This window comes from Vanellus vanellus (assembly GCF_965231255.1).
Source record: "Vanellus vanellus genome assembly, chromosome: 2".
Classification (NCBI taxonomy): Eukaryota; Metazoa; Chordata; class Aves; order Charadriiformes; family Charadriidae; genus Vanellus; species Vanellus vanellus.
In genome coordinates, this window is record NC_138906.1 from 120,608,172 (window position 1) to 120,634,553 (window position 26,382).

Genomic DNA, 26,382 nt, shown 5'->3' on the forward strand with positions numbered 1-26,382 from the left:
GTCCTGCTCTACATCTTTTTCCCCTACACTGGTAATTAATATGGAAGTAGCTTTAAAGAAGGTCACTGATTATTTTGATACATTACTGAAAAATCAAGGCTTTGTTACAGCATCAAGCTATAGTTAGGAATGCATGAGATAAACAATAGGCAGGCATGCCTGAAATGTTCTATCCCAGTCTGAGAGGATTGCTACCCCTCGACTTCCACAGGCATCATCAGGAACGAGAGGAAGAAAGGAGACATGCCCACGAAAAGCGCAGCGAAGAGGAGATATCTCCCTCACATGCAGCGTTAAGATTTCAGGATTTACCTCTGGAAGTCACAGTCAATTTCTGCAAATTAAAAGGTCTGAGTGGTGAGGAAGCACTGAAGCGGCACCACGCGGAAAAGCATCACCCACAGACTCCCCCCCTGCCCGCCCAGCGCAGAAGGCTGCTACGCCAGTCCCGGCGCCCGGATGCCCTCCCGCTGCTCCGATTCTCTCAACGGGCTGTGGAACTGTGGCGTTTCTGCCGAGTTTGAGCTTCACACTGTTCACAATTAGGTCCTTAATGAGTGTAAATGTAGACATTAAACCTGGGCAGATTGTGGCAAGTGAAAGGCGGCAGAACTGCCGTACCTACCATGTTCGCTTTGCCTGCAAATACATCATTGTAACAGGTTAGAAACTTGTTTAGTAATAACTAATCTCCTAATGGGATTGTTTGATCAAGGTCCCTGACCGCGAGCACCTCCTTGAAGGACACGATCTGATGCGCGCTGAAGTGAACAGGGGCTTGTCTTTACTTCAGCGTAAGAAAGTCCAGGTGGCAGATGACTGCCAGGATCTGCCATTTATTTTCTTTATGCAACCCGCAGCATAATCACACAATCATTAAACTGTCAGTCTAGAAATGAGCCAAAAATGATGCAAGCTCTGTTATTTAGGTAATGTACATTAAGCCAAAGAGCTTGCCATCAATGTGGAACCGAGAACTTTGAATTCCCAGAAATGGCACAGATCACGCTGCTTTTACCTGGGGACCTCAAACCAGGACAACTTCTGCATTTGGGCTAAATTTTTTTTCCTATCTGCAGCTTGTTTTCAGTCCCGCAGTATGGAATGCTAAAGAAGCACACATAACTTCTGACAAAACTCAAATGCACTTTGTGTACTTTTTATTTACTATAGTCAGGACTGCCCAGGTAGGACAAAAAATGCCAAACCAAGCACCAGATCCAAAATTAGCATTTTATTCAGAACGTTGGGGTCAGAGGTGTATCATTCATATTCTGGTACACAATACAGAGGCAAAGCTGTTCTCAGAAGTCTCTCCAGTTTGAAAGCTCCTTCCCCCTTCCCTCCCCACCCCCAAAACATACTGTATATTTACTCGTGCCACCAGTATCAGGCCAACTCCCCTCCCCCCCCTTTTTTTTGGTACAAATTATGTAAAACTTTTGTGCTAAGAACTTTTCTCCCTCCCCAAACCAAAAAAATAATAAAAATAAAAATAAAAAAAATATTGAGTACTCTAACTACAGTTCAACAATTGAATCAATGTCACTTGTTTGCAACCTGTTTTGTAAATACTTTATCCATAACGAAAGATATAAACATGCAAAAACCTGAATCCATAGTCCAAATAATACATACACGTGTTCTGAAGTTTCTGCACTTCTCCACAGACTATGCCAATAAAACATTATGTACACATACCATTTTTTTTACAGTGAAGTGGGAAAAAAAATACTAGAAATTAAAAAAAGAAAAGTGTACATGGATTAAGACCAAAATGTGTCTAACATTCTAGCATAAGAAAAAAAAAAAAAAAATCAATTCTGCTACAAACTGGTGATATGAAAACTCCCTTTATTTGCAACCAGCTGCATAAGTTTTAGAATTTTAGTGAAAAAAATCCCCTAACATCTAAAACTAGAAGTAATGTACATTGTTCCACCTCATGGTCTTCTCTCCCAGATAATAAAATTGTTCCATGAGGACTTTTTTTGTTTATTTTTAATCTCCTTATTTTAATAAAAGCAATGCGATGTAACAAAAGCATGTTGAAGCATATTGTGTTTCACCTTACTCCTCCCCACCCCAACATATTTTGTCTCTTTAATGCATCATTTCATAAATCAGTACCATTAAAGCCTTAAACATAAAACTAATTCCGATCTGAAAAAGGTACAAAAAGGCACATAAAATCCCAGTGCTTCTGTACTGTAAAATTCAAGTGTAACTGAGCTCAATATTTTTTTCCAAACAGCATTGGATCACTGATATTCCACGGAGCCCAAATTGGTTTGCAGCCTAAGCCAAAGCCTTCAGCAAGCACTTGTGCTAGTAGACTACAAAGTTAAAGCCTAGCTTCTGTATGCTTTTGGGGAATATCAGTTGAAATGTTTGTACTTGTCCAAAAACAAAGTTCACTTTGAAGTTCAGTCATCACCTCCACCGTACATATCAGCAAGTTTCTTGAAACGTGGGCCCCAGTCATTTAGGTAGTCATAGTCTTGCTCACCACCACTACTTGAGGAGTTAAGAGAGCTCAAGGATCCAGCAGTGGAGCCACTTCCTTCATAGTCAAAGACTAAGAGGGAGTCATATGGTGGGGCTGTAGGGTCATTGTCGGCCGCTTTAAGTCCCTGAAAAGAAGGAGAGGGAGAAAAAAAAAAGATAAAGTTCTGTATCTGAGAGAGACAAAACATAACTGCGATATTGCAGTGCTGTTATCTATCAGCCGCCACTTGAGAAAACCAAATTCACGTTCTTCTGCAACCCAATTCAAAACAGGATTCATGTTTTTGTAACTCCAGCAAGAACTTATTTCAATTCCTTTTAGAACGGACAGGTTTCCAACATTACAGCACTGGACATTTTGAATGTAGCTGCAAACATAACTCTAACAAAACCTTAAGAGAACATCACGGCACTAGGACCGATGCTAATAACTACACAGTTTCAGGGCTACACAGCTCACAGCCGGCGGCACGAGCAATATGGGACTGGTCGAACAGACAGATGGGGAAGGAGAAATAGGCACGTTTGCAAAGATTCACTTTAACAGCCATCTCACGTGGCCAAGAACATATACAGTGACATCGCTAGCCTGCAGTCCATCTGCATGTGCCAAAAGCCGTATTTATTTAGTTCTGTAAAATTCATGTACCTCTATGGGCTGCTGCAAGAAAAAGATACAATGCTGGCTTGAGCATTATGTGCTTTGCCATAACCAACCATAAAAGATTCCACCTGCTCTTCAGAAAAAACACACAATTATATCAAAGCTAAATACAAAACTATAACCATTTTTGTTTCCTCATTTCCAAGTATTCAAGTTATCAACAGATGAATATTGGGTCTTCAATTATTTTAAATTTCTACTCTCTAGGGCTGAATAACCCAAACGAAAACCAACACAAATTGAACAAGAGGAAACGAGGGAAAGAACCACACTTCCTCCAGAGAAAAGTCTCCTCCCTCCCTGTTTTCTTACACAGGTCCAAACCTAAACATTAAGTTTAATTTTAGAATATGAGATGATTGCTCTGTGCTTATCCTGGGAGGATTTACAAGTTGAATATAAAAAGCTGAAGCCTGAAGTTAAAAAGCCCTCTTGTGTTTTGTGTTTTTCAACCTCGCAGTTTCTTCCATGGGATTAGCAATGCTTTTTCAAGATCTTCCACTTTGAATAGGATCTACTCCAGCAGCCACTGACAAGGGATAATATATCTTCCAGAACTCTATAAGGCTGAGCTAGAGATTTTAAATTGCTCACTGTTCATTTTAACCGGTGCTATTTTGCTGGGTTTATTTTTAATGTTTATTTATTTAAAGAATGGCTTTTTTATACTCTCAATTACTTCAAGGACTGAGTGTGCCTCCTTCGAATTATTTAACATATTCTGTTTTTAGAAAAGTATGTTTTACTCTCAATTGTGCTCAGTCTAAATGTAACATAATGCAAACAGATGTTGATTTTTCTTCTAGAAATACATATATAGCTAAACCCATTAATAAAAGCATATGGCACTGATAAGGTAGAAAAAATCCTGGTTCTTTATTGCCTAACTGAAACCATTCAGAAGTGTGTAAAATGTACCTAAAATAATTTTGCAAATCAGTGGTGGAAAGACCAAGTATATTTATCAAACTAATGACGTCTAATCAAGAACACATTTTGGACTTTTAAGTCCATGATCATTTCATGTAATACAACAACATCAAGCAGGTTATTAATAGCCTGCATTAGAAGCACAATTTTGAATTATCTGATAAGAATAATTGGTGATGCTTGTTATCTTCCTCTTTGGAGTCTTCCATCCCGATGGCCATAATAAGGACAAAAGACGTGAGATTCGAAAAAGGCAATAGCCAAAGTTGGAACATTTCCCTTATCCAGCTTCAAAGCTGGATATAGTTCTAAGGCTTTCTCTCAATTTATGCTGCTGAAGCAGAAATGCAACTTTACTTCTTAGGCAGGAACTGGCCTTAGAGTATTTACATCTTCCCTTAAGCCTGCCTGGGGTGACAGACACCCATGCTCTCCGAACACAGGTGACAGGGAAGGAAAATAAATACCACTTGGGCTTAAGGAGTGCTGAGGTATGAATCCCAGGTATCAGTGCGTAAAAGTCATTTAGAAAGCCAGCTTGGAGAAGAAATGCTATTTCCCTGCAGTTCTGCCTAGTAACAGCCAGCCGACCATGGGATACCAATTTATTAAAAATCAGCGAACAAAACTTTTTCCTACATCACTGCAGAAATTCTGATAACTATCAGCCATCCACAGCAAGGCGGCAGGCAGCCTCTTTTCATCTTTTTTCCCAAATGGGAAGTTGGAATTTTTTTCCAATTTGCTGCTGGTATCGTGATAGCATTTAAAAAGAAAACTGGCTTTGAGCTACTGACTTACAAGATAGCATCTCACTAACAAATTCATTGTTTCAAAGGTTGGGCTTACTGTGTAATCCATTTCATTCAGAGAACGTAGCTACAGGCCATGTCACAGAGGTGTTGATTCAACTGCACAGCCCAAGTTGCACTGACATTTGCACCTATCTTCTGGTTAAAAATTCCTCAGATTCATAATATAATGACCAAAGGTAGTCTCTAACTCTTCAAATGACAACCAAGTTTTCTCCTATATTTGTGTGGGAAGTTACATACTAAAATGACAAAGAAATATTACAATTTTTTCACTTTCTTTTGATGAGCATATTCCCTGAACCTACCCAGCGCACTGCTCTGCTTCGCTGTTGGGCTCTACAGCATGTCCACAGCTGGAGTTACCAGATGTCAGCTTTGGCAGTGAAACTGGCCTATGAAACTCCCCTCGGTTTCAGTATTTCCACCTTTTTTGCTTATCATGCCATCCCTTTCAGCGGATGGTACCACAGCCTGCCCTATTGGCCCAGCTGAAAAGGCAGCAAATGGCTGCCAAGAACTGCTTCTACTGATTTTGCCGCCATGGTATTGTCAACCGCTTCTGAAGAGATCTCTCAGCTTTTCCCAAATGTGTTCAAGAATCTCAAAGCAGCAGAGTTGTTACGGTTATTTGGTTTACAGTTTCTTGATCTGAAAACCCGGAGGTTTTACTAGATAGAGAAGCTTAGTCACCAACAGAATTGCTGGGACACACACTTGGGGACCAGGTGACCCTGCTGGGCCACATTGAACTAAGCCACATTTCCTCTACCCCCAACGCACAAGACGCAGCCACAGAAGAGCCATGGCACTACAAAGGTCAGCTTGAGGTCTGGGATAGACTGAGGAGTAACCTCACTTTTTTTCTCGCTTCCTCTTTTATATATGTCATGGCAACTTTCACTAAGGAGGAGATAGGGGCAGAAGAGGAGAAACTATAGTTCCTTGACCGAGGAGCAACGGTAACCTTAAGTTATAGCTTCCTTAGTATGTGCAGTATTCTCAATTTGTCTCAAATCAAGGGAAACAAAACCCTCAAAATCTTGAACTAACATAAAACATTACAAAACCTAATGCTTTTATTTTCATTAATCCTACTACTTAATCAGATTCAGCAAACTTTTGATCAGAAGGAAAGGAAGAAAAAAGCCCTACAGGGAAATACAAAAAAATTGTTTAAATCTGGAACCTTTTTTTAACTCTACAAGAAAACCCAGAAAACATTGAGGGACCTGTGCTGCTTGGAGGTGTGTTGTATCAATAACAGCCATTTACTAAGAGTGAACTGAGGGTCTTCCATGTCCTCATGGGATGAGACCTTCAGTTTGTAATTTAAATTTAGTTTACCTCAGGCTATGTCCTCTATTGATTAGAAATATATTCTGAGCCACAAACTCTCCACCACAATATGATTTGTTTAAGATTTCTAGGGACAGCGTAGCTGGTTCTTGAAAACAGGATTAACAAAGCTACTTCAAACAGGCCTAATTTATACTGTCCCGCAAATCCTGACTATTCTAAGTGTTAATTATGCTCCACACTCTGCAGGTTATGTTTTAAAAGGCTCAAAGTGGAAAACAAGGTCTACAGAGGATTCTTAATAACACATGACTTATTTCATTGACTTGTTTGTACACTAGACTGGAAGAAAAGGAGGTTTTTCCCTTCCCCCCTTAAATTAGAGATTCTTCTATCCATTAAAACAGACAAAACAAGAAAGTCCCCGAGGTCATTTAGCTTATGCCTGCGAAACATATTTTGATTATAAGGCACCTCTGGAACCTTCTTATTTTAGACAGTTCAGAGCTCTGTAGGTGTTATCTTAACTTTGTAAGTGTTATCAAAAATACGTGAAGTTTCTATCATGCTTGTAACTTGTTTTTCAACTGAGAAGTCATTAGAACACTACAAAATACTCCTACTTATGTATGTCTCATTGAATTAAGTAGATTTAATACAACGGATGGCAGCTAGAAAATAATATACCAAGAAACAGCATACTGCCAAAAGGAAAAAAACAAAATGACCCACTAAGTCTTTTTCACCTTTTGTTTCTACGGATCTCCAACAAAAGTAAGAAGAAAAAGCCACCCCGTGCTTGCTTGGTAGCCAAATCCTCCGATATCTGAAACCAATGACCTATAGTTCTTTTTTTTTTTTTTTTTTTTTTGTCAAAAGCTGGAGGAATTCGGAGGCTAATCTGAACAATGCTGGCTGTGTGCGTGAGGTGCCGGCGAGCATTCAACAGCCTAAATGAATTCCCGCACATGGGCCAGCATCCCAAAGGAACACACTGATCAGCATCTCTGGGACAGGGCCAAGTCCTCCAAAAGACCAGACCGATCTCCAAAAGCGTCGCATCTTTTCAAACCAATGGGGTAAACGCAGACTTGGCTGCCCAGGTACTGACAAGTCAAAGGCAGCCTCTCCCTACTCGGCTAGCGACTGGAACAGCTTCGCAGGTGGTTTGTGTCAGGGCTGCCCAAGGGAAAAAGTTAATGGTATGACTTGTAGCTACAGTGAAAGAAAGTTCTTTGCCTAACGATGTTGAAGCTGAACGCAGAGAGGTATGAACTTTGCCCTTCCTTATCTCGCTACGTTGTTTTCACAGCTCAGCACATCTTCTGTATGAACCGCCCTAAGAAATGTCTGCTACGGGTTTTACCCAAGATACTTCTTCCATCTACTCCAAGTAAAACTGAGAGGAACTTACCAATTTGTTTGGGTATAATCTTGCCACGGCCGCAGGTGGAATGTTTATGGTCTAGATGCTGATAATTTGGAAATTTAACTGTAATAGTGAGTATGACTGAAAGACTGCTATTTCCCCCCACCCCAACGGACTTTTTATAATCACATTCGCCATGGGAAATTTTAACATAAAACACAAATTAAGATGAAACTGTTTCAGAGAAATAAAATCTTCATTTTGCTCAGACTTCTGACAAAGCAGACAGAGCATGGACAACCTCTTAGTGGCTATTGTCTGCCAGAGAGAGGGTTAAGTGGAATGCCCCTTAAGTAAAATGATACACTGCTGTGAAATCCTAAGAAAGAAATATCTTGGGAAAAAAAGCAGCTAAATTTATAATGCTTAAAACAGGAACTACCTTATATAGTCCCTCTCAATCAGAGGATATAACTAATTCTGAGCTAACTTGCAGACAAGAAACTTGCCACGTTTTCTTTAGTTTCATATATATTTCCAAGGTTAATTTATTTTAGAGTCAGTGACATTATTGACGTTATTTTACTGTGTATGAATAGCTGGCAAAAGCTTTCTCTTTTGGTGGATAGCAAGGGGAAGAACAAAGGGAGGTACTGATCTAATACAATAGACGGCAGCAAGAAAATGACTCCATGCTCATCTGTACTGTGATATAAACATATTGGGTTAAATCGAGACAGCATGTACTGTTTCCCCAGCTCCATGTCTACACAGTGATGCTACAATCTTCCAGAGTGATTACCTACTGAAAAACAGTTTGCTAAGTAATTTAAAAATGGTAGGACGCTGGACAAACTCTGGCCCCTTTCTGGCTTTCCAGGAGAATCACACTCATTCTTTGTCTTGGATTTGTGAGAGCTTGATAGCCGCTTTGAGGGAAAGAACAATTATGGTATTGAGGATTATGGGTTCCTCCTGACAACCTGCCAGGTAGGTAGTGCCTGGTCACAGCTGTGTGAGAACAGGATGGGAAACGGGATTGTTTGGAAGAAGACAAGGAAGCACAAGGAAGTTCTTGTGTGCACACTGCCTTGGCCAGCAATGTGGGCCTTTTACTGTCCCACGTTCTCCACTATTTTCCAGAAGCTGATTGTAACTGTAATATTTAGAAGTGAAAGGCATGCAAAAATCCTCTTTGTTGAGATAACCTCTTTCTAATACAGCTCTTCCCCAAACCTGGAGTCTTCCAAAATACAATGTCTTATGAGAATATTTCTATGCTAGTTTCCTGCTAGTCATCTCCCTGTAGGTTTTTTTACAATTGTATTGCTGTTTACCTTAAAAGGAGCAAACGCAATTTTCTGCGGCTTGGTAACACAAAAGACTTCAGTATATTAGCCTGACTTTTCTTTAAAGCAAACAAGAATAAACACGCTTGCAAAAACAGTTCTGCAATACTTGCCAAGCTCTAGTTGCCAAGGAAGATACGAGAAAAACAGAGAAAATAATTAACTATTACTATTCATCTGTAGAATATAGCTTATTTTTAAGTGGGAAATTTTGGATTAGTATTTGTTTTCCTATAATCAACAAGCATAAGAAACTATCTTAAGTACCACAAAAACAATGATTTAACACTGACCAGTGACAGAAATAACGAAAAGAGTATTTGTAGGAGCATTTCTTTCAGAACTGTGAGTAATCTGCTATAGGCTGAATCTTACTTACATTTATCTTTATTAGATTGAGGAATCAAAGATAATGCAAAGACTTTTAAAGCTCTATGACAAGACAAGTATTAAAAGCACTTACGTAACATTTAATTTAGCTGCCCTGCTCACTAATCGTATTTGATGGAATTCTTTTGGTCTTATTGAAGGTACTGAATTTCCACTATTATCTGGACTCAAAGGGTAATGTATGAGGAAAATGAAAATTAACTTCTTCCATTATTAAATTACTGTGAATTAATAAATTAATTTAGGCTAAACTATAATTTTGTTGGACTATTTATTACTTGGAACCCACAGAATAATCCTGCTTGGAGATACTGTGGTTGCAGCTGATAACGTATTATGAATGTAATTAATACAAATGTACAAAAGTTAATTGATAAATCTTCCCTTTCTGTTTGAATGAGTTAATTAAGTTTGTCTGCACTTTAAAAGAACATATTTACTTCTATCTAGAAAGACAATTTTAATGTCTAAGTAAGTTTTAAAAAGTTGTTATGTTCAAGCATAACAGCTACTCCTGCTGAGTACAATAACCAAAACATAAAAGCTTATCACATCTTAGGAGGAAACTCCTTTTCTCTTCTTTACCTCATTAATGAAGTCCCCAATGTCTCCAGGATGAGGAGCAGCTGATCTGACTGGATACTGAGGTTCTGCATGGATTGGCCTTTCATCAAGACGTCTGATTCCAACAGGTTTGATGGCATCTGGTTCCACAGTGTCAGGCTGCTGGAGCTGGCTCAAGTCATAATCCTGCAAAATATGAAACAAGGACAGTACTTTAGGAGAATTTCAAACAATATCTGTCAGGAGGCAAACATGAGGAGGACAAAAGGGAAAATGAAAAGTATCATTTCACCAAAAGTCCTATTTTCAGGATTGTAATGCTTACTGAGAATAAGTCAATAACATTGTTATTTGCATACCAACAGGATGTTATTTGATTTATATTCCCTGAACCTATGGTTTTGATTCTATTCCATCAGATTTGTAGAGCTTCTCATAAGTTTTCCATTGAGAAGCAAGGATTTGAGTAGTACAATTAAGTGACTAAACACTTTGCCTAGTAACGATGATTTACTGCATAGAGCAAAGATGCCAAATCCAACTCTTATTTTTCTAAGCAAATAAATGCCAGACATTCTCATTCTCAGAAAGAGGCAAGTGCGCCGCTCTGCAGCGTTTTATAATACCTTCAAAGAATGAATTTAAGACTCCTTTCTGATTTCATGTGGCTTCCATAATATGAAAGCCAAAGGGGGAAAAATGTCATAAGAAGTACAAAGCTCCTCAGATTTGGCCTTAATTCTAAGCACTTTCTAGAGATTACTTGTGGATCTGTTCATTAAGTACTTGATGCCGCAGCTTCAAACTCCGGCAGATTGATGCAGCTAGCATAGCACTATGAATTCCAATAAGCAGGATGTATGTATATAAAAATTTTAATTAGATGTTTTTTTATGCATTTAAGATAGATATGCCTGAATACTATTTGCACAGTGTGATGCATTACAGCATTATCATTTACCTCGCTGTTGTCATGTCTAGAAGGTAGTCATGCTCTAGGGTGCCTTTGCACAAGGCACTGGTAAAAATGCAGAACAAAGAACTGGGCTTAAAGGCTTGAACTAAAGCCATTCACAAACTACCAGCAGACTGGGGCTCACGCCAACTCTACTGTATGCCAGATACCCTGCCCCAGAAATATCCAAGCAGTTGAGGAGCATCCTAAATAAGGTCCTTTATCATCAGTCTCTATTTTTCAACAGTGTTGTTGTGGTAAAAATCTTATTTATTTATAATCTCAACTTGCTGGAAGATGGCTGTGCAGACAATTACGTTTTCATTGGTTCCTAACTGGCTCCTAAAGGAAGGAATGCAAGCATTTACTTCTGCTGTCACCTCATGAGATGTAGGTCCTTTTTGAGACTATTACTTACTGTGACCCCAAAACCAGACTTTTCAACAGGAGGGGAGGTCTGTTAACAGCAGTGAAGGTAGTTTTTTGGGAGAACTGTAACTGACAAATCCACTACACCTTCTAATTTGTTACTCGGGTCCTCAGCTGACTGCACACAAACGTATAGTCAAAAAAGGTGGAACAGCTCCACTGAGATCTGAGAACGCAGTTTCATATGCTCTAATTAGATTACAAGTTCCTTGGGGCTGAGCTGTAACTTCTACCCTTCGGTTCTTCATGTACCAAACAGAATAATAAGTGATCTCCATAAAGTGACATGAATAGGAGAAAAGTAAACAGAACAGAACTTTTTATCCTTTTCCCTTTTTATTAAGTAAAATAAATCAAAATATTTCAGAGACATGCTATCAGAAAATCCTATTAAACACAGAGGAATGTACTTTTTAGAATTTATAAATATGTAACACAAGAGTGCTTTTCATACCCACCCAAAAGATAAAGGTGGAAAACACCAACAGGGAGAAATGAAAAATACTGTTTTTTTTTTTATACTAAGCATTTCATTATGGAGGAGTTCAAACAGGTATGGTTAAATAACAATATATTAAACCCAGGAGAGCCTCTCCAGTCATTTCAGTTTTATAAAGATAGTATGTTTTTTTCCCCACACTTGCACATGCATACACTTCTTTCTGATCAGTGGTCATACAGAAATGCAGTATGAATCAAGTCAGTCACTCCAGTATCATCACGTCTAAGGCCAGTTTGAGGCATCTCCAGGCTCCGTAGCTAAAAAGACAGCAAAGATTGCCATCTGCAAGGCAACAGAGGCACAGAATGTGTCCTTACGTGGACTCCCACTTGGTTTTTGTTTTCTTTTCTAGGGTAATTTATGACACTGCCATCTAGCCTTCTATCAGAGGAAATTTATTTTGCAGGTCTATTAGAGTCTGGACAGGAAGAGCACATCCACTGCGCTTATTACCACGGACTCTCAAATCTCTCGTATCATTAAAATCAATACTAATTGTACATCTATCAGGTATGGCAAAGTCATCCACCACCTCCCCAAACTGGCTTAGTGCCATACGAACACAACATCACGCGGTAACTCCAGCTGTTTCAAAATTCTGCCTAAAGCCAACTCTACTCAATTATTGCAAAGTAAAAGAAGGAAAAATGTTTTCAAGAGCCAGGGCATAAGCTGTTTAGGGCAGCTGAAATTCCATCTCTTCACTCAGTGCTGCGTTCACAGCTAGAAAAATAGGAAAACTTTTCACGTATCACCTAAAGCTCCTGAACAGACTTTAAGGTTAGCCTCAAGCAGAGTTTGTTAAGATAGTTAACTGCAGAAGTGACAGCTAAATGGAAAACAGTGGCACATCAGACACAGAACAAGACATGCTGGGGTAGGTTGGGACAGCCAGCTTGGAGCAACATTCGGGGTCATTATTTTGACTCTTAATTTCAGGACCACAAGTCAATGATGTTTTGTCGTTGCTCCAGTCTTTTTCCATATAACCTGTTCGTAATTACAATCCTGCTGAGGGACAAGATTAGGCCCACCATTGGAAACATACTTGGGCAAAGGCTGTGAGAATCTAATTCATATGGCCGCCAATTTTTGTCTGAGGTATTTATTATGTATGCTGTTTAGCCTTAACTCCAGCAATTTCAGAACAAATACTTCTCTCCCTTCCTTCAGTTTGGATTTAAGCAAATCCAAAGAGAGGGTTTGAGTTTTTCTCCTCAAACTTTCAGACAAGGTTAGATGGGAGGGAGAATTTAGTATTAGTTTTTCTGTATTGGAAGGTCACTAAAACATATTAGCTTGCTCCCATTTTGCATCTAGCAAAACCCCAGGCCTCTAGAAACCAGAAATCTAGACTAGTCCGATTGTCCAAGTCTACAGTCAACAGGGAATAAGAAACCTCCAAGTCTATGACAGGAATCTAAGTGAAGCAAGCTGAATGATCCCCTGTCTTTCCCCTTGTTCATAAAGGGATCTGATACTACTGATGCAACACAGCTAGCTACCTTTTATATAAATGGCGGTTAAAGAGATGACAACCTTAATGCTTTATCAATATAACTGCCTTTGGTTAGCATCTCTGGCGTCACCACTTGCTGTTGCTGAAAAAAAAAAAAACAACAAAACCCTGACATCTGTATTGAAGCAGAAAAAGTTCTGGTTTTGATTTATTTTTGTTTTAAGAAAGAAAATGGGGCATTTTATCACAAGTTGCATCTTGTAAGATTAAACAAGCTCACTTCCCCACCCCAAACCCCACCAAACCCCTCCCCTCCAAACTGATTACAAACATTGACCTTTATAAGCTACTCGCTTAGTTCTAGCCAGCTTTAAGCAGACTTACACCATTACTAGCTCGCGCCTCACGTTCCTGAAACGTGAGGTCCTAGCGAGACAGTGCTAAATGCCAAAACCAGCTAGCCAAGCCTTAAAATTAACCACCTTACCAGATGTGTAGGCAGAAGGGTCCAAAACCCCCAAAAGCACTTCTTTTAAGAACATCTATGCACAGTCCCAGTATCTCAACTTGAATAGAACAAATGTCCAGAATAGAAGAAAAGGCTGTTTTATATTCCCCAGTAATCACTGATTTAGAGAGAAACAAGATAATGCAGCCTTCAAAATCTCTTCCCTTAAACTACTCCCTCTTTTGCGAGGCAGCTATTCATTTCACAGCACTTGAGTAATGATCCCTCATAGAGCAGTCATCATTACGGCAACATGAGAGATATTTTAACAAGTGCTTTGCTTTCTGACTGACCGTTACCAGATTCTACAATCCCTGGAGAGAAAAAAAAAAAAAAAAAAAAAAAAAAAAGAGGGGACAGACCAGGAAATGGAGTTTCTCAGAAGTTTCTAGTTTTATGAAGTTAACTTTTTTTTTTCTCCTGGATTAGCTGTTCTGGTTATGTTTGCATTTTAGAAGATTTACTTAAGTTCTTGGCAAAAACTTAGTGAAGTAAAAACTTTTTACAGTAACTGGACCTGCTTTGTATGAATGTGTACTGAAACATTATAAAGCAAAACTGCAAACAACAGAATCAAGCCACAACCTACTAAAATTATAACTTGCTATGCATAGACTGGACTGTTTTTTTTTTGCCAGATAGGAAAATTCTGAAAGTATCGGAATATATTACATCTAAATTGAGCTTTCCACTACTAAGAAGTTTCTGTAACACTAACAGTGATACATCCTAATACACGCAACCTGACTGACATATTCATTAACGATTTATGAATCTGGCTTCTCTTATCTCAGAGCTCTCAGTATATTTCCTGGTCATTCATTAGACTGCGTTACACACTTTTAGGGATGTCTTGGTTTTTTACCTCATACAAAACTAAAGCTTTGGCTATACATAAATGTAGGCCTAGACATATGACTAATATAACAAAAGCGCTACACCTGTTTCTTATTTTCAAAGGATGCAGCCTTTGCAAAGAAATACGAAAGTTCACATCTATCCCCATGCAAGAAATAATTTGTCACCAGATCACTTAATTTGGCAGTAAGTGTCATTCACTGAACAAAATCAGCTGCAGTGGTCTAAGTGCACGGAAAGCAACATTGGCAGAAGTTTGCATTTCACCCACCCCTTTTACAGGATGATGCCTTAGTGTAACCCCAATTTTATTGCTGGGTTAAGAGAACAGAGCAAACTATGACTGGAAGTACCTATAGGTAAAACACATGTTCTGTTTTGCCTTTGTGTTCCAAAGACAATTACTGTCCACTCCTATAGAGAAACGGGATGGGGAAGCAAGGGAAGAAATATTTTACACAACTGAATGTTCCCATCTGCCAAGGTCTTTTAAAAACAAAGAAAAAGGAAGTGAAGACCAATCCTGATGCATCTTACCATTCTACCCCCAAACATCACCCTAAAAAATGATGAGAAATTTTCACAGAAAATATTGCCCGAGTTCAGCAAAACACTCCAACCTGCCCTAAATCTTACATCTGCTGAAATAATGGGACTCCAAAAAAAGCAAAGCACAGAGGACTGGCTAGATGTAGGCTGCAGGTGGGGGTTAGTTAAAATGCCTGCGCTAACAGTTGCTCTTTGTTTGTGACTCACTTTTTGATTACTTTCTGCCATATTGCTTTTCCCATTTGTTTTTATTATAGATGCATCTCCAGTATTACAAGTTAGTAATTTTTAAGATAACCAAGAAGCTTGCTTATCTTTTTTAATAATAAAAAAGGTGAAAGTTAAACTCCAGCTGAAGACAAAACACAATAACAGGCATAGGTTCTAGATAGGATAAAATAAAACACAAAACAATTTTGTAATGGAATTATGGAAACACTACTTTTCATATGATGAGATAAAGATTCACCAAGGAGTGACAGTAATTCCTCCACAGGAGCACTGCATGAGTCACTCATTCAAAAAAATGAAGTTAATGTCTTAGTAAGCAAACACAATCCCCAAAATAACTACCTTCTAATTATAATATTGTATATTCCTAGGGTTATCTTAGCAACAGTTACTTCATTCATTATCATTAAAATTTCTAAACATAAAATATATTCCAATCTTAATGCAGTGCAAAAGAAAGGTTAGAAAGTAAGAGTAAATGATCTGAATAACAGATTGGGTGGTGAAAATAAAATATAATCAAATGGATTTATAAACTTCATTGAGTAGAGGTAAGGACCATTGTCATGTTTACAACAGAGGTTATGACAAGATCCAGCACACATGACCAATGTAATCTTAAGATGCATGACAATAAGAAAAAAAAAAAACCAAAAACAAAAACAAACAAAAAATTCAAAGGATTACTCAATTTCCTTCTATCCATGACACACAAATGCTGGAACAAATCTACCCTTTCTATAAAGGAGCAACTTCTGATTAGAATTGAGATCATATACACATAAGAAAAAAACCATTACGTTTTTATTTTTAATGCTATTATCACTTTTAATATAAATGCTATTTTCTTGCGCTATATAAACATGTAATAAAACATGACAAAAACCAAGCTACTGACTAATGTCTGAATACACTTGTAAGAAAAGGCGACGCAGGAAGGAACAAGCAGAACCCTTACAAAGAATAATACTTTGAATAATAGTAAAATCATTGCACTAGAAGCTCTCGTGTTGAAGAGATCCGAGGGCAAGATTAAAATACAGGTTCAAAACAGCTGATCTGCAATAATTTCAAAGCATACGACCCACTTGCTTGGGCAACTTGCTTCAACTGTACCTGCATGAGCAAGTACTACTAAAATTCAGAAAACACTATAGAAATGGGCTCAAAGGAGATGAGAGGATCATCTTTTGCAATGAGATGTATACAAAAGCAATTAAATGGAAAAGGAAAATGTATCACAGTTATTAGGTTGACATATGCTGCACGTATCCCAGTCGAGCACCCACTGCCTCCATGTAAATCACGCAAATGGCCTGAGAGATGCAACGAAAGCCAATTAGTGATGCTTATGGGTTGTGATCTGCTATGTGCGTGAACCATGCTGCAGACATGTGCTAAGTGCTGTGACACTCAGCCAACATGAGGTTTTGGTATTTAGAGCTGACAATAGTGTCACAAGTTGAGAGCACATCGTGTCAAGGGAGAATATTTGTATCTCACACCTCCTGTTTGCTAAACAACTACAAACTCTAGATCACGTGGTCCATTAATAACAAAGACAGTCATGACCAGCTTCATAATTCATGCCTAAACTATGCCACCTATTTCAGAAAAAAGCAAATTGTAGTGTGTGCTCTGTGTGTCCCATGTTGTATCCCCCCCAAAATTGCTGGGTTAGACATTCAGATGGAATTTAAAACAAAAACAAACAAACAAAAAACAACCAATGCTTCCCCCTCCCCAAACCAGTCTCCCTGACTTTTGTGGTGGAATGATGCTAACTCAAAGCCTCTCATGGCTCAGCTCCTGTAAGTCAGATGGCCAAACTGTTAAAACTACAAAATATGAAACAAAATCCTGAGAAGAACCACAGACTTTTTATCTGGAATGCCTCTGCCCCCTCTCCTTCCTCCCTTGTCCCCATCTTCTCCTAGTACAGTGATCTTTGCTGATAGCAGGAAAAAACGTTTCTGCCTGGGTTGACAGGAGTGCTGTACAGCTTTCACAGACAGTTTTTCCGCTCACACTTCCGAGAAACAGACGTTCAGGTGAAAAAAGTCCAGAACGTTTCCGGTGTTGACAAAGCTCTTCAGTGGGGAGCAGGCTGACTTCAGTTATGACCCACAGCTGAAGAGCTTTTCTGGCTTAGGGAATTAAAAGCCTTTTTCTCAACTGCTGTGGAGATCACACGACCCTGTGTACATCATGCCAGGCTGGAGGAAGACTATGAATCATTCAAGAACCTCAATTTATTTTACAAGCATTCAGTCTGTCACAGTGAACAAAGCAGGCCAAGATGGCCTCAGCTGCGATTAACAGGAGACCTTCAAGACGGAATAAACTGCTCTTTTATGACAGACTTCACATCATAATTCCTTGGAAATGTTAGCACAAGAGAGGAAAAAAAAAAAAGAAAACCAAGCAGGAATTCCACCTTGTTGTTGACAGTTGCTATGATTCAGAGGAACTAGCTGGAATTTGGAACTCATCAAATTTGTTGGGGGAGACATTACTCTGATAGCATGTACAAAGAGTTTGAAAGGAACATGCCGAGCATGCTTTAGGAGTTTCTAGGTCTGCCATGACAACTAAGAAACCCAACTACATAGCTTCCAAATAAATAAATAAGCCCTCTTGAATAAGTAAATTACTCCAAGAGCAAAACCACAAAGTCTAAAAGTAGCGCGGTGCAGGATGCAAAGAGTCCTAAGTTCTATCACTCATCTTCAGGCCCTACCAGCCTAAGTCAAGTCACCTAAACTTCTGGGTTAAACAAGAAAAACATGAGGCCACACAGGGTAGGTCTCCAAATATTTATCAAGAAAAATAGGTGCCTTTAAAAGGGCCTGAGTAATTTGCTTGCTATAAATAGAAGTAAGTAATTTTAAAAGGTACAGATTATGAAAATATATCTGAAACTTTTAAAATACTGTTTTCACAGAGATCTATGTGAAGCTTTGAGTATTCCCTTCTATTTTGCTGCATGAGATGCAGATCTGTTTCTGAGTGACCTTGTGCACTGCCTTCTACCAAAGCTGCTTGTTCAATCAATCCTGATAGTTTTGGGGAGAGTGCACCATAAAAAGGTAATGTTGACGTAGAGCATTTTCTTCTGTCATTTGCTGATGACTTGTGGATGCAAGGTTGACGTGAAATATTTTTTCTTTATTTTAATAGAACAGTGGCAGTTTTACCCTATGAGGCCTCATTCTGAAAATAGATTTTTGATGGCAGTCTCACGCTTTTCTAGAACACTTCAACTTTGACACTTTAACAGTTATTTTAACTTTGACAAAAATGCAAAGATCTTTATGGCCAGTGCCTTTTGCCCACGACGTTCTGCACACAGCTTTGCTCATAAAGTATTTTCTTAAGTCACAGTTCGCAAAAATTAGATTACTACTTGTAGGGAACTTGCTGGGACATTTCAAAAGCTTAGCATTCCGAATTCTTAAATCTCACATAAAATGCGTGCAAAAGCAAATAGAACACGACCAAATACAGTCATCCCTCTTTCCCCTGGGCACAGGAAGTGAGTGGGACAAGGAGGAAACCAAGAACAAGTGAACCTAGAAACTATTATCATCTGCTTAAACACAAGCAGAAATTAGATTTTACAAAACATCAAACCAATATAAAGTAAAAAAAAAAAATATATATCTCTGAAAAGTCAGATAGAACTTATTTTCATCATCCACTGTAGACAGAAAATTAAGTGCTTATGTGAAAATTTTGTGCTCTCTATTCAGCCATTCTGGACAAATTCCTAACTTTGGAGCTGGGGGAGAACCTACCCCCTTTTTGTGTACGCAATGGTCTAAAACCCCTGCTACAGAAGTGGTTATAAAAGCTTGCTATACTTTGTATGAGCTTTTCTTTTCTTTTCCTGCAATGTCTGTTATGTTTGGAGCATATAAAGACCTTTTAGACCCTCAGACACTATGGTCTACTGCTCAGTGGAAAGGGATCGGTGTACCTGAACTACGTGGCGGGCAGCTAAGGTAATTAATTTGCAATCATGGCCTTAAAATTTGCTTTTAGAAAGCAAGCAGGAGTTTTGTGGCTAAAAATCATTCAATTTTCTATAAAGCCCTTAAACCTCTCTGCGTCTAGGTGCCTCCTCTGCTCACTGTGAGAGGAAACGATCCTAATTTCACATTTCTTACCACTTTTACTGCTACTCCACCCATCGAAAGTTCTTCCTTTCATTGCATGCACTGCGCGCATTCACTACTGGTGAAAGGCTGCGTTTATGGGTGGCTTATGTCCTGCTAATCTCTACGGCTTTCACACAGTGTTACCTCCTGCCGCACTACCCTGATTCTACCTCTCTCAAAGACAGCGCTTTCACTGGAGAGGAGCACAGTACAAAATGGAGAGAGGAGAGACTTCAGCACCGTTTCTAAACTATTAAGTATTTTACTCTCATTGTACGCTGTTCCAACAATCCGTAAAGTTTCTGATCTGGAGCACAACCTCTCCCAACACTGCTCTAGTGACTACACCTGTGACTTCCCAATGAACAGTAAATACTTTGAGAACCTTACTGACTGTGTCCTGAGGGTTGTGTAGACGACAAAAATCACAAAAAAACGCAACCAAAAATCACATGAAAATTGGCAGGCAGATCCTCCACAGAATTGTGGGGTGAACAAGAGCTGGGGATATGTGAATTGGGTTCTCACAGGACTGAGTTTTCTCGATGTTTTTTAAGCTTGTAACTCTTCTATGCAATAACAGATGCACAAACTAGAGGCAAGTCTTGTATTCAAACTATCTATGTACAAACAACTGGAATACATACAGACTCAAAGGGCTGTCTTCAATTTATTTAGTAGCATAAGCGATTTTCCAGAACTGCATAAACTGATGTTTCCTTTGCAAATTGCTTAAAAAGGAAGTTATGCAGAAAAGCCAGGAAATAGGAACACTACTTGGGGAAATGCAGGAAGCATGGAAATTACTAAGGGGAACACAAACTTAGACAAACAAACAAACAAGCAGAGGGAAGCTATATATGTCTGTAAAAATGAAGGGAGACACTTTCCAGTTATCTCAAGTGCAGGATGACTGACTGTGGATGTATGGAGGAATTACACTTAATTCTTCAAGGCTTTTTACTGCAAAATTTCTTGGGCTCTATTATATGCACTGTTCCCTTTATAATTATTACACTTACTTCTACCACTGATAATGTGCATAAATCTACTGTTCATCATGTTCATAAAGCACTTAATAAACCTCCTCTGAAGGAAGGAAATCACACTGCTTGGAAACTCACTAACTTGGAGAGAGAGGGAAAAAGAAGCTATTCTTAGCATATACACATCACTCCTAGTCCTCGGACATATCAGCAGCGGTTCAACCAGAGGTGACGCGAGAGTAAATGCATATGGCACCTGCCTGGGAAGGTATTTGAATGAACACAGATGTGCCCTGACAGCTACTTGAAACATAAATACTTTCCAAGCTGAAATCCCAGTAACGGTCAATCTGTCAATAGCCAACATTACTGTACATCTAGAAAGGCATCCACTCACCACTAAAAGGGTCGTATTTGGCATGGACTATATTAGGCACTCTGTACTGCTGATTCTGTATAACAGAATCTCAGACAAGGAGTGAAGAATGTTTACAGACTGCAATGAGAGTGATTGTTAATTTTCATTTAAATATAGTGGGAATATGGTCAGAATGCTGTGACTGTAAGTGGACAAGATACAGGTCTTACTGGCAAGCAGTTGGTATCTCTGGAACTGCAAAAAACAACATGAGAAGCAATGTTATAGTTCAGGTTTTTAAAACATTACTGCCTTCAGTATTTAATGGAAAAGTTAGCTACCTGTCATAAGGTGTCAATGGAAACAAAATAAAGTTGAGAGTGAAGTACAAATCTATACATTAAAACCATTAACCATTCCTCACCTGATCTTCTTCTCCACCACCTTCTTCATCGTATTTCAGAATGTTGTCCCTCACATCGTCTTCTGGATCAATCAAGAGCTGCTTTGCCTGACGTTCTTTATCACGGCGTTTCATCCATACCACAAACATTAAAACTAAAACTATATGGAAAAAAGGGAAGACAAGAAACCACATCTTGATTCTGAAGTACAGCCATGGAAAATTGTACAAATTTAACGCCAAGGAAAAAAAGCCAGGAAAGTTGGCTTTGACTGTTCTAGATAAGGTTGTTTGTTTTGTGTTTTGTTTTTTTTTTTTTTTCAAATAAAAAAAAAATTATAGAAGGCAGCTTAACCGAGAGATGTGTAAACTCAGGCTACCACAGGCTATTTGATTTGGAAATCAATCATATTTTCAAGGTCATAAGTCACAAATCCATTCCACGTCTACAAAATAAACTTGTCATGACAAGAAGTGGAAAGACCAAGCTTCATAAACCACTGGATTCAGCAGGGAATCTCTCCAGTAGTGGCAAGAATTCTAAAAGATTATATTATTTATATTGTTTTCTTCTGTGTCCCAAGAATATATATCAATTTATATAGTTTCAGTAATTCTGATGTTCAAACATCACCAAGCTTAGGCTGTTCTGGCATACGGCTCAGCAGTCCACGAGAACAGACCATATTGTTGCCTAAGTTTAGATTTATGTTTAGAAGCAAGAGGAATCAAGGTTGAGAAAAATGCAGTGGCATTTAGAGATATATATTTTTAATCTTTAATCTCAATCATTTCAAGTTATACTGCTTGTTTACAAACTAAACCTGTTAGAGAAAACCAAATGAGGAAAACAAAACAGAATAAATGTGAGGAAATTAATTTCTAATACAATAGGCATGTTTCCAATTACAACCATCTTCATTGAAAGAAATCCCAATGTATCTAGAATCATACAATGGTTTAGGTTGGAAAAGACCTTAAAGATCATCTTGTTCCAACTCCCCTGCCATGGGCAGGAACATCTTCTACTAGACCAGGTTGCTTAAAGCCCCCTCCAGCCTGGCCTTGAACACCTCCAGGGATAGGGCATCCACAACTTCTCTGGGCAACCTGTTTCAGTGTCTCACCACCCGCACAATAAAGAACTCCTTCCTCTTTAAAACTGTTACCCCTTGTCCAGTTGCCGCACTCCCTGTTAAAGAGTCCCTCCTGCTCTTTCCTGTAGGCCCCCTTTAGGTACTGGAAGGCCACTCTAAAGTTCTCCCAAGAGCCTTCTCTTCTCCAGACTGAACAACCCCAACTCTCTTCAGCATGTCTGGTCAGAATATCAATAGATGAACATCATCTTAAAGGATTTAATAGTTTCAATAACACTCTGTTAATTCAATACCTAAGAGTATCTTGTATCAGGAAAATAATTGTACTGCACTTGTGTATACAGCCACAGGCTTGCCTGGCTCAAACACTTTTAATTTTTTTTTTAAATTACTCCTTTCCATCATTTTGTATGTTCTGGACTGGTGCACAGTATGCTCTGAACAGGTTAATCCCCTCCTTGGGTTCCACCACAATCAGGAGTCAGTTAACCATAATGTGTAGGAGAGCTAGCATCTAAATTACTACACTGGACAGACACTTAGTCATGATGTTTAGTCATTTCCCTTATTGAATGCACTTGACACAAAAATGAAATACTAGCACAGCTTTAGGTAGTACTTAAAAACACCCATCTCCGTTCCTGCATGGCTGCCTGCTTGTTGGGCCTTATATGAAGGGCTGTGATGAATTACTTCCCCAAATCATCAAACAGCCTACTTAGATTAATCTGAAGCACACCAGTATTAACACCAGAGCGCTCCTTAAAGGCAGTTACCCACTGTGGGTGGCATCAAATCACACAGTACGAGCAGCACAAGAGAGACTAGATGTCTGGGGGTAATCACATCTTCAACCTGGTCACTCACTGATGTGACATAACAAGTGCCCATGGGCACAGACAGAAAATCTCTTTCACAAACACACTGTGGGGCTTGACTGCCATGCGAGTCCTAGTTACGATCTGTCCCACAGGCTCCTAATCCTTTCCCATCAGAAAAGTTTACGCGCTTGTCCACGACATTAAACTAAGCAGCAACAATTCTTGGACTTCAGTCTTTAATCACTCCCCCCCATCTTTGTCAAGGTACGTGGGACTAAAACATAAGAAGGTACTGGTAAAAACAAGAATAGAAGAGTTAAGTGTTAAGAGATCTATCTACTCACTGAGCAAGATGATGATACAAAGCAGAATTGCAATGATGGCACCAGTGCCCAGCCCTGCGCCAACGATTCGGTCAACATCAGTGCAGTCTCCATTTATGTCACATTGGCAAACTTTCACTTTCAGCACAGAAGTGCTAGATGCATGTGGATTTCCAGAATCTGTAATTACTATGGGCACATCGTAGATACCCGCCTCCAGGAACCTGATCCTTAAAGACAGCTGGGCGTGATCGCCTGCGTATGAAAATAACGCATTCGTTAAAAAGCAACGTACTGCTTATGTGGGTTTAAAACAGGATTGGCAAAAATGGATCATCTTTGAGCTCTGTATTAACTCATTGTTCAACCCACTACGTGACACTCAGGATAACAGACTGAACATCTTTTCTTTCTTAAAATTTCTTGTTCTTTGGGGAACTTAAGCTAAGGTGTTTTCCTATTCATATTAAGAAAATTCATGTATGTTGCGAAGTAACACGAAAAAAAAATACAGAAAAGCATATGCAACAGTTTCTTTAAAATGATTAAGATTTCGATAATGTTAATTACCGCTAATTCGAACAATGGTCCAATTCCTCTTAATACTAGCAGGCGTGTCAGGCAGCTCAAAGGCAAACGGGCCTGCATTTGGATCTATGTCAGGGTCTACAGCAGTGATGTTAATAGCGTTGGGCTGTAGTGTTTCACAAGTCGTGGCTTCTTTCGGATTCACTTGGGGGGCGTTATCATTGATGTCCAGCAGGTATATCTGAAGCGTGCCAGTTCCGCTCATCGGGGGAATTCCTTAAAGAAAAGAAAATAGTATTGCGCCCGTTTCCAACTGGAAAGTTACTTAAACGAAGCTGTACCAACACGCTTCTATTGCCGTGTATATATGTGCATCTCAGTTTTGGGATTCTGTCTTTACCAAGCCTACCTAACGCTGTCCCTGCTCCTGCTAACACACAAATTTTTATGTAGTCTGTCTGCAGAAGAAAGTGCCCTACTCAGCAAAATTCAACAAATAACTGCAGATCCACACATCAGGGACTCAACCACTTTACTGACCAGACAGCTAGCTCCTCTCCAGAGACAATCCACACCAAACGTTTCAAAGAAAAAGGTGAAAGATTCGGACAGTTTATCCTCTGGAGAAATTATTTGGTAACTTTGAAGACTAGCAATCCCCCTTTACCACATGCCTGCTATTTAAATTCTTTCTAATACCGACTTCCAGCACACTACTATTACATTCTTGCTATCCGTACCGGATGTGTGATGCTTCCTGTAAACCTTGCTGAGGTCACACATTTATGTGAACGTGCGGTGCTGAATTTGTGAGTATAATTAGCAACGGTTCTCATTCCACCCCTAGCCCCACATAATCTTCCAGTTCCATTTATTTCTCTTCTCCTGAACAGGGCCAAAAGGACAGAAATAGTTGATCTAGCTTTGTTATCCTGTATCAGTTAGCAAAATTTTACCATTTGTCTTCTCTCCAAGATAAATAGCCCCAGTGTTTCAGTTTTCTCCTCTAACGCAAGAACGTTCTTAGCTGCGCCTGCCCATCCTTCTATCACCAACAGTACAGCACTCCAGCCAAACTCAAAGGACTCGTTTCTGAGCAGAGACTGTTGTCATCAACAAACTGACAATGCAAAGATACATTTTTCAATTTCCTCTGCACTGCTGTAGCCTGAATGCGGAAAACCACAGTACCCCTCCCTCAAAGCGTTACTCCCCATAAAGTCTACTCACACTCTGCGTTCACTCAGCCTACTGCACTCCTGGTGCCCGTTTTTTTCAGTTTTCTGTAAACCTGACTAACGTAACTAAGCCAGTGCCTTTCTCCAAACTCACAGAATGATCTTTCAGCCCAGTTTCTGACTACCTGGGAAATATATGAAGTCTGACACTAACACAGACTTCCAACTGGATGTATCCTAAGCATATCTTGCTTTCTGCCCTAGTCAAATCAAATGCCGTTCAACCACGCAGAAGAAAGCTTTTTGAAAAAATATACAATGTTGATACATACCATTATCAGAAGCAAGAAATGTTGCATTATACATATTGTTTTGCACATATATTGACTCTCTGTCCAAAACAGCTGTAGTAGTTATTTGTCCATTAACGGGGTCAATTTTCAGCCAGTTTGCAGGATCTGAAAGTTTTGAGTACCTGTGTATTTGATCACAAGATGTGTTATTTATCTGCCCACATAAATATTGACAACAAAGACAATATTAGTTTTTTAACTTGTATTTGGAACACGTTTTTGGAATTTGGAGACCATATTTCACAAATTTCCATTTATTAAGTCTTGCCAATAAAATTCTTGAAAACACTTATTAAAAACATTCTTACATGTACATATTTGAAGCGCCCTGCCAGGCAAATTGTCATATAACTGTAGTAAATCATATCATTACTGTAAACTATATAACATGCATATTCAGACTCAATTACAATATTTCATTAGGGATTCTTCTTGCTTGTTCTATGCCTACAGAGCTGCTCATACTAACTTTAATCTAATGAGAGCACTGAGAACAGGAGAGAGGTAACAACGGACCAAGAGTGTTAGAGTAGCACTACCTTGTATTATTCTAGCGCTTCCAATATCACTTTAAGTTAATTTTTTAGGGGCCCTGGTTTTACTGCATGCTTCTTAAGTTGAAAGAGGAGTGTCTTTCAAAACCATCCTTCTATCTAATAAATTTGCCCTTTGATAAGTGCAAGCTATCTTAGGTCATTAAAAATATACGTATCATTAAGTCCTCACGCTATCATGCCTACAACGGTTATGCCCAGACACGAGCAAAAATATCAGCAACAGCTAACCAAAATTAAGAGAA

At 39.1% G+C, this 26,382-nt stretch overlaps 1 protein-coding gene across 2 annotated transcripts in view; it reads right to left on the minus strand.

Moving 5' to 3' along the window:
- Positions 1-2,426: 2,426 nt before the first annotated feature.
- Positions 2,427-26,382, minus strand: part of CDH2 (cadherin 2) — a gene marked incomplete at both ends in the record, with an annotated part of 116,120 nt that continues 92,164 nt past the window's right edge. For both annotated transcript variants that reach the window (XM_082499343.1, XM_082499342.1), the window contains 6 exons: positions 2,427-2,633; positions 9,907-10,071; positions 21,305-21,444; positions 23,546-23,779; positions 24,095-24,328; positions 25,563-25,705. In XM_082499343.1, the coding sequence (XP_082355469.1) occupies positions 2,427-2,633; positions 9,907-10,071; positions 21,305-21,444; positions 23,546-23,779; positions 24,095-24,328; positions 25,563-25,705 (1,123 nt within the window). The remainder of the gene's footprint in view (positions 2,634-9,906; positions 10,072-21,304; positions 21,445-23,545; positions 23,780-24,094; positions 24,329-25,562; positions 25,706-26,382) is intronic.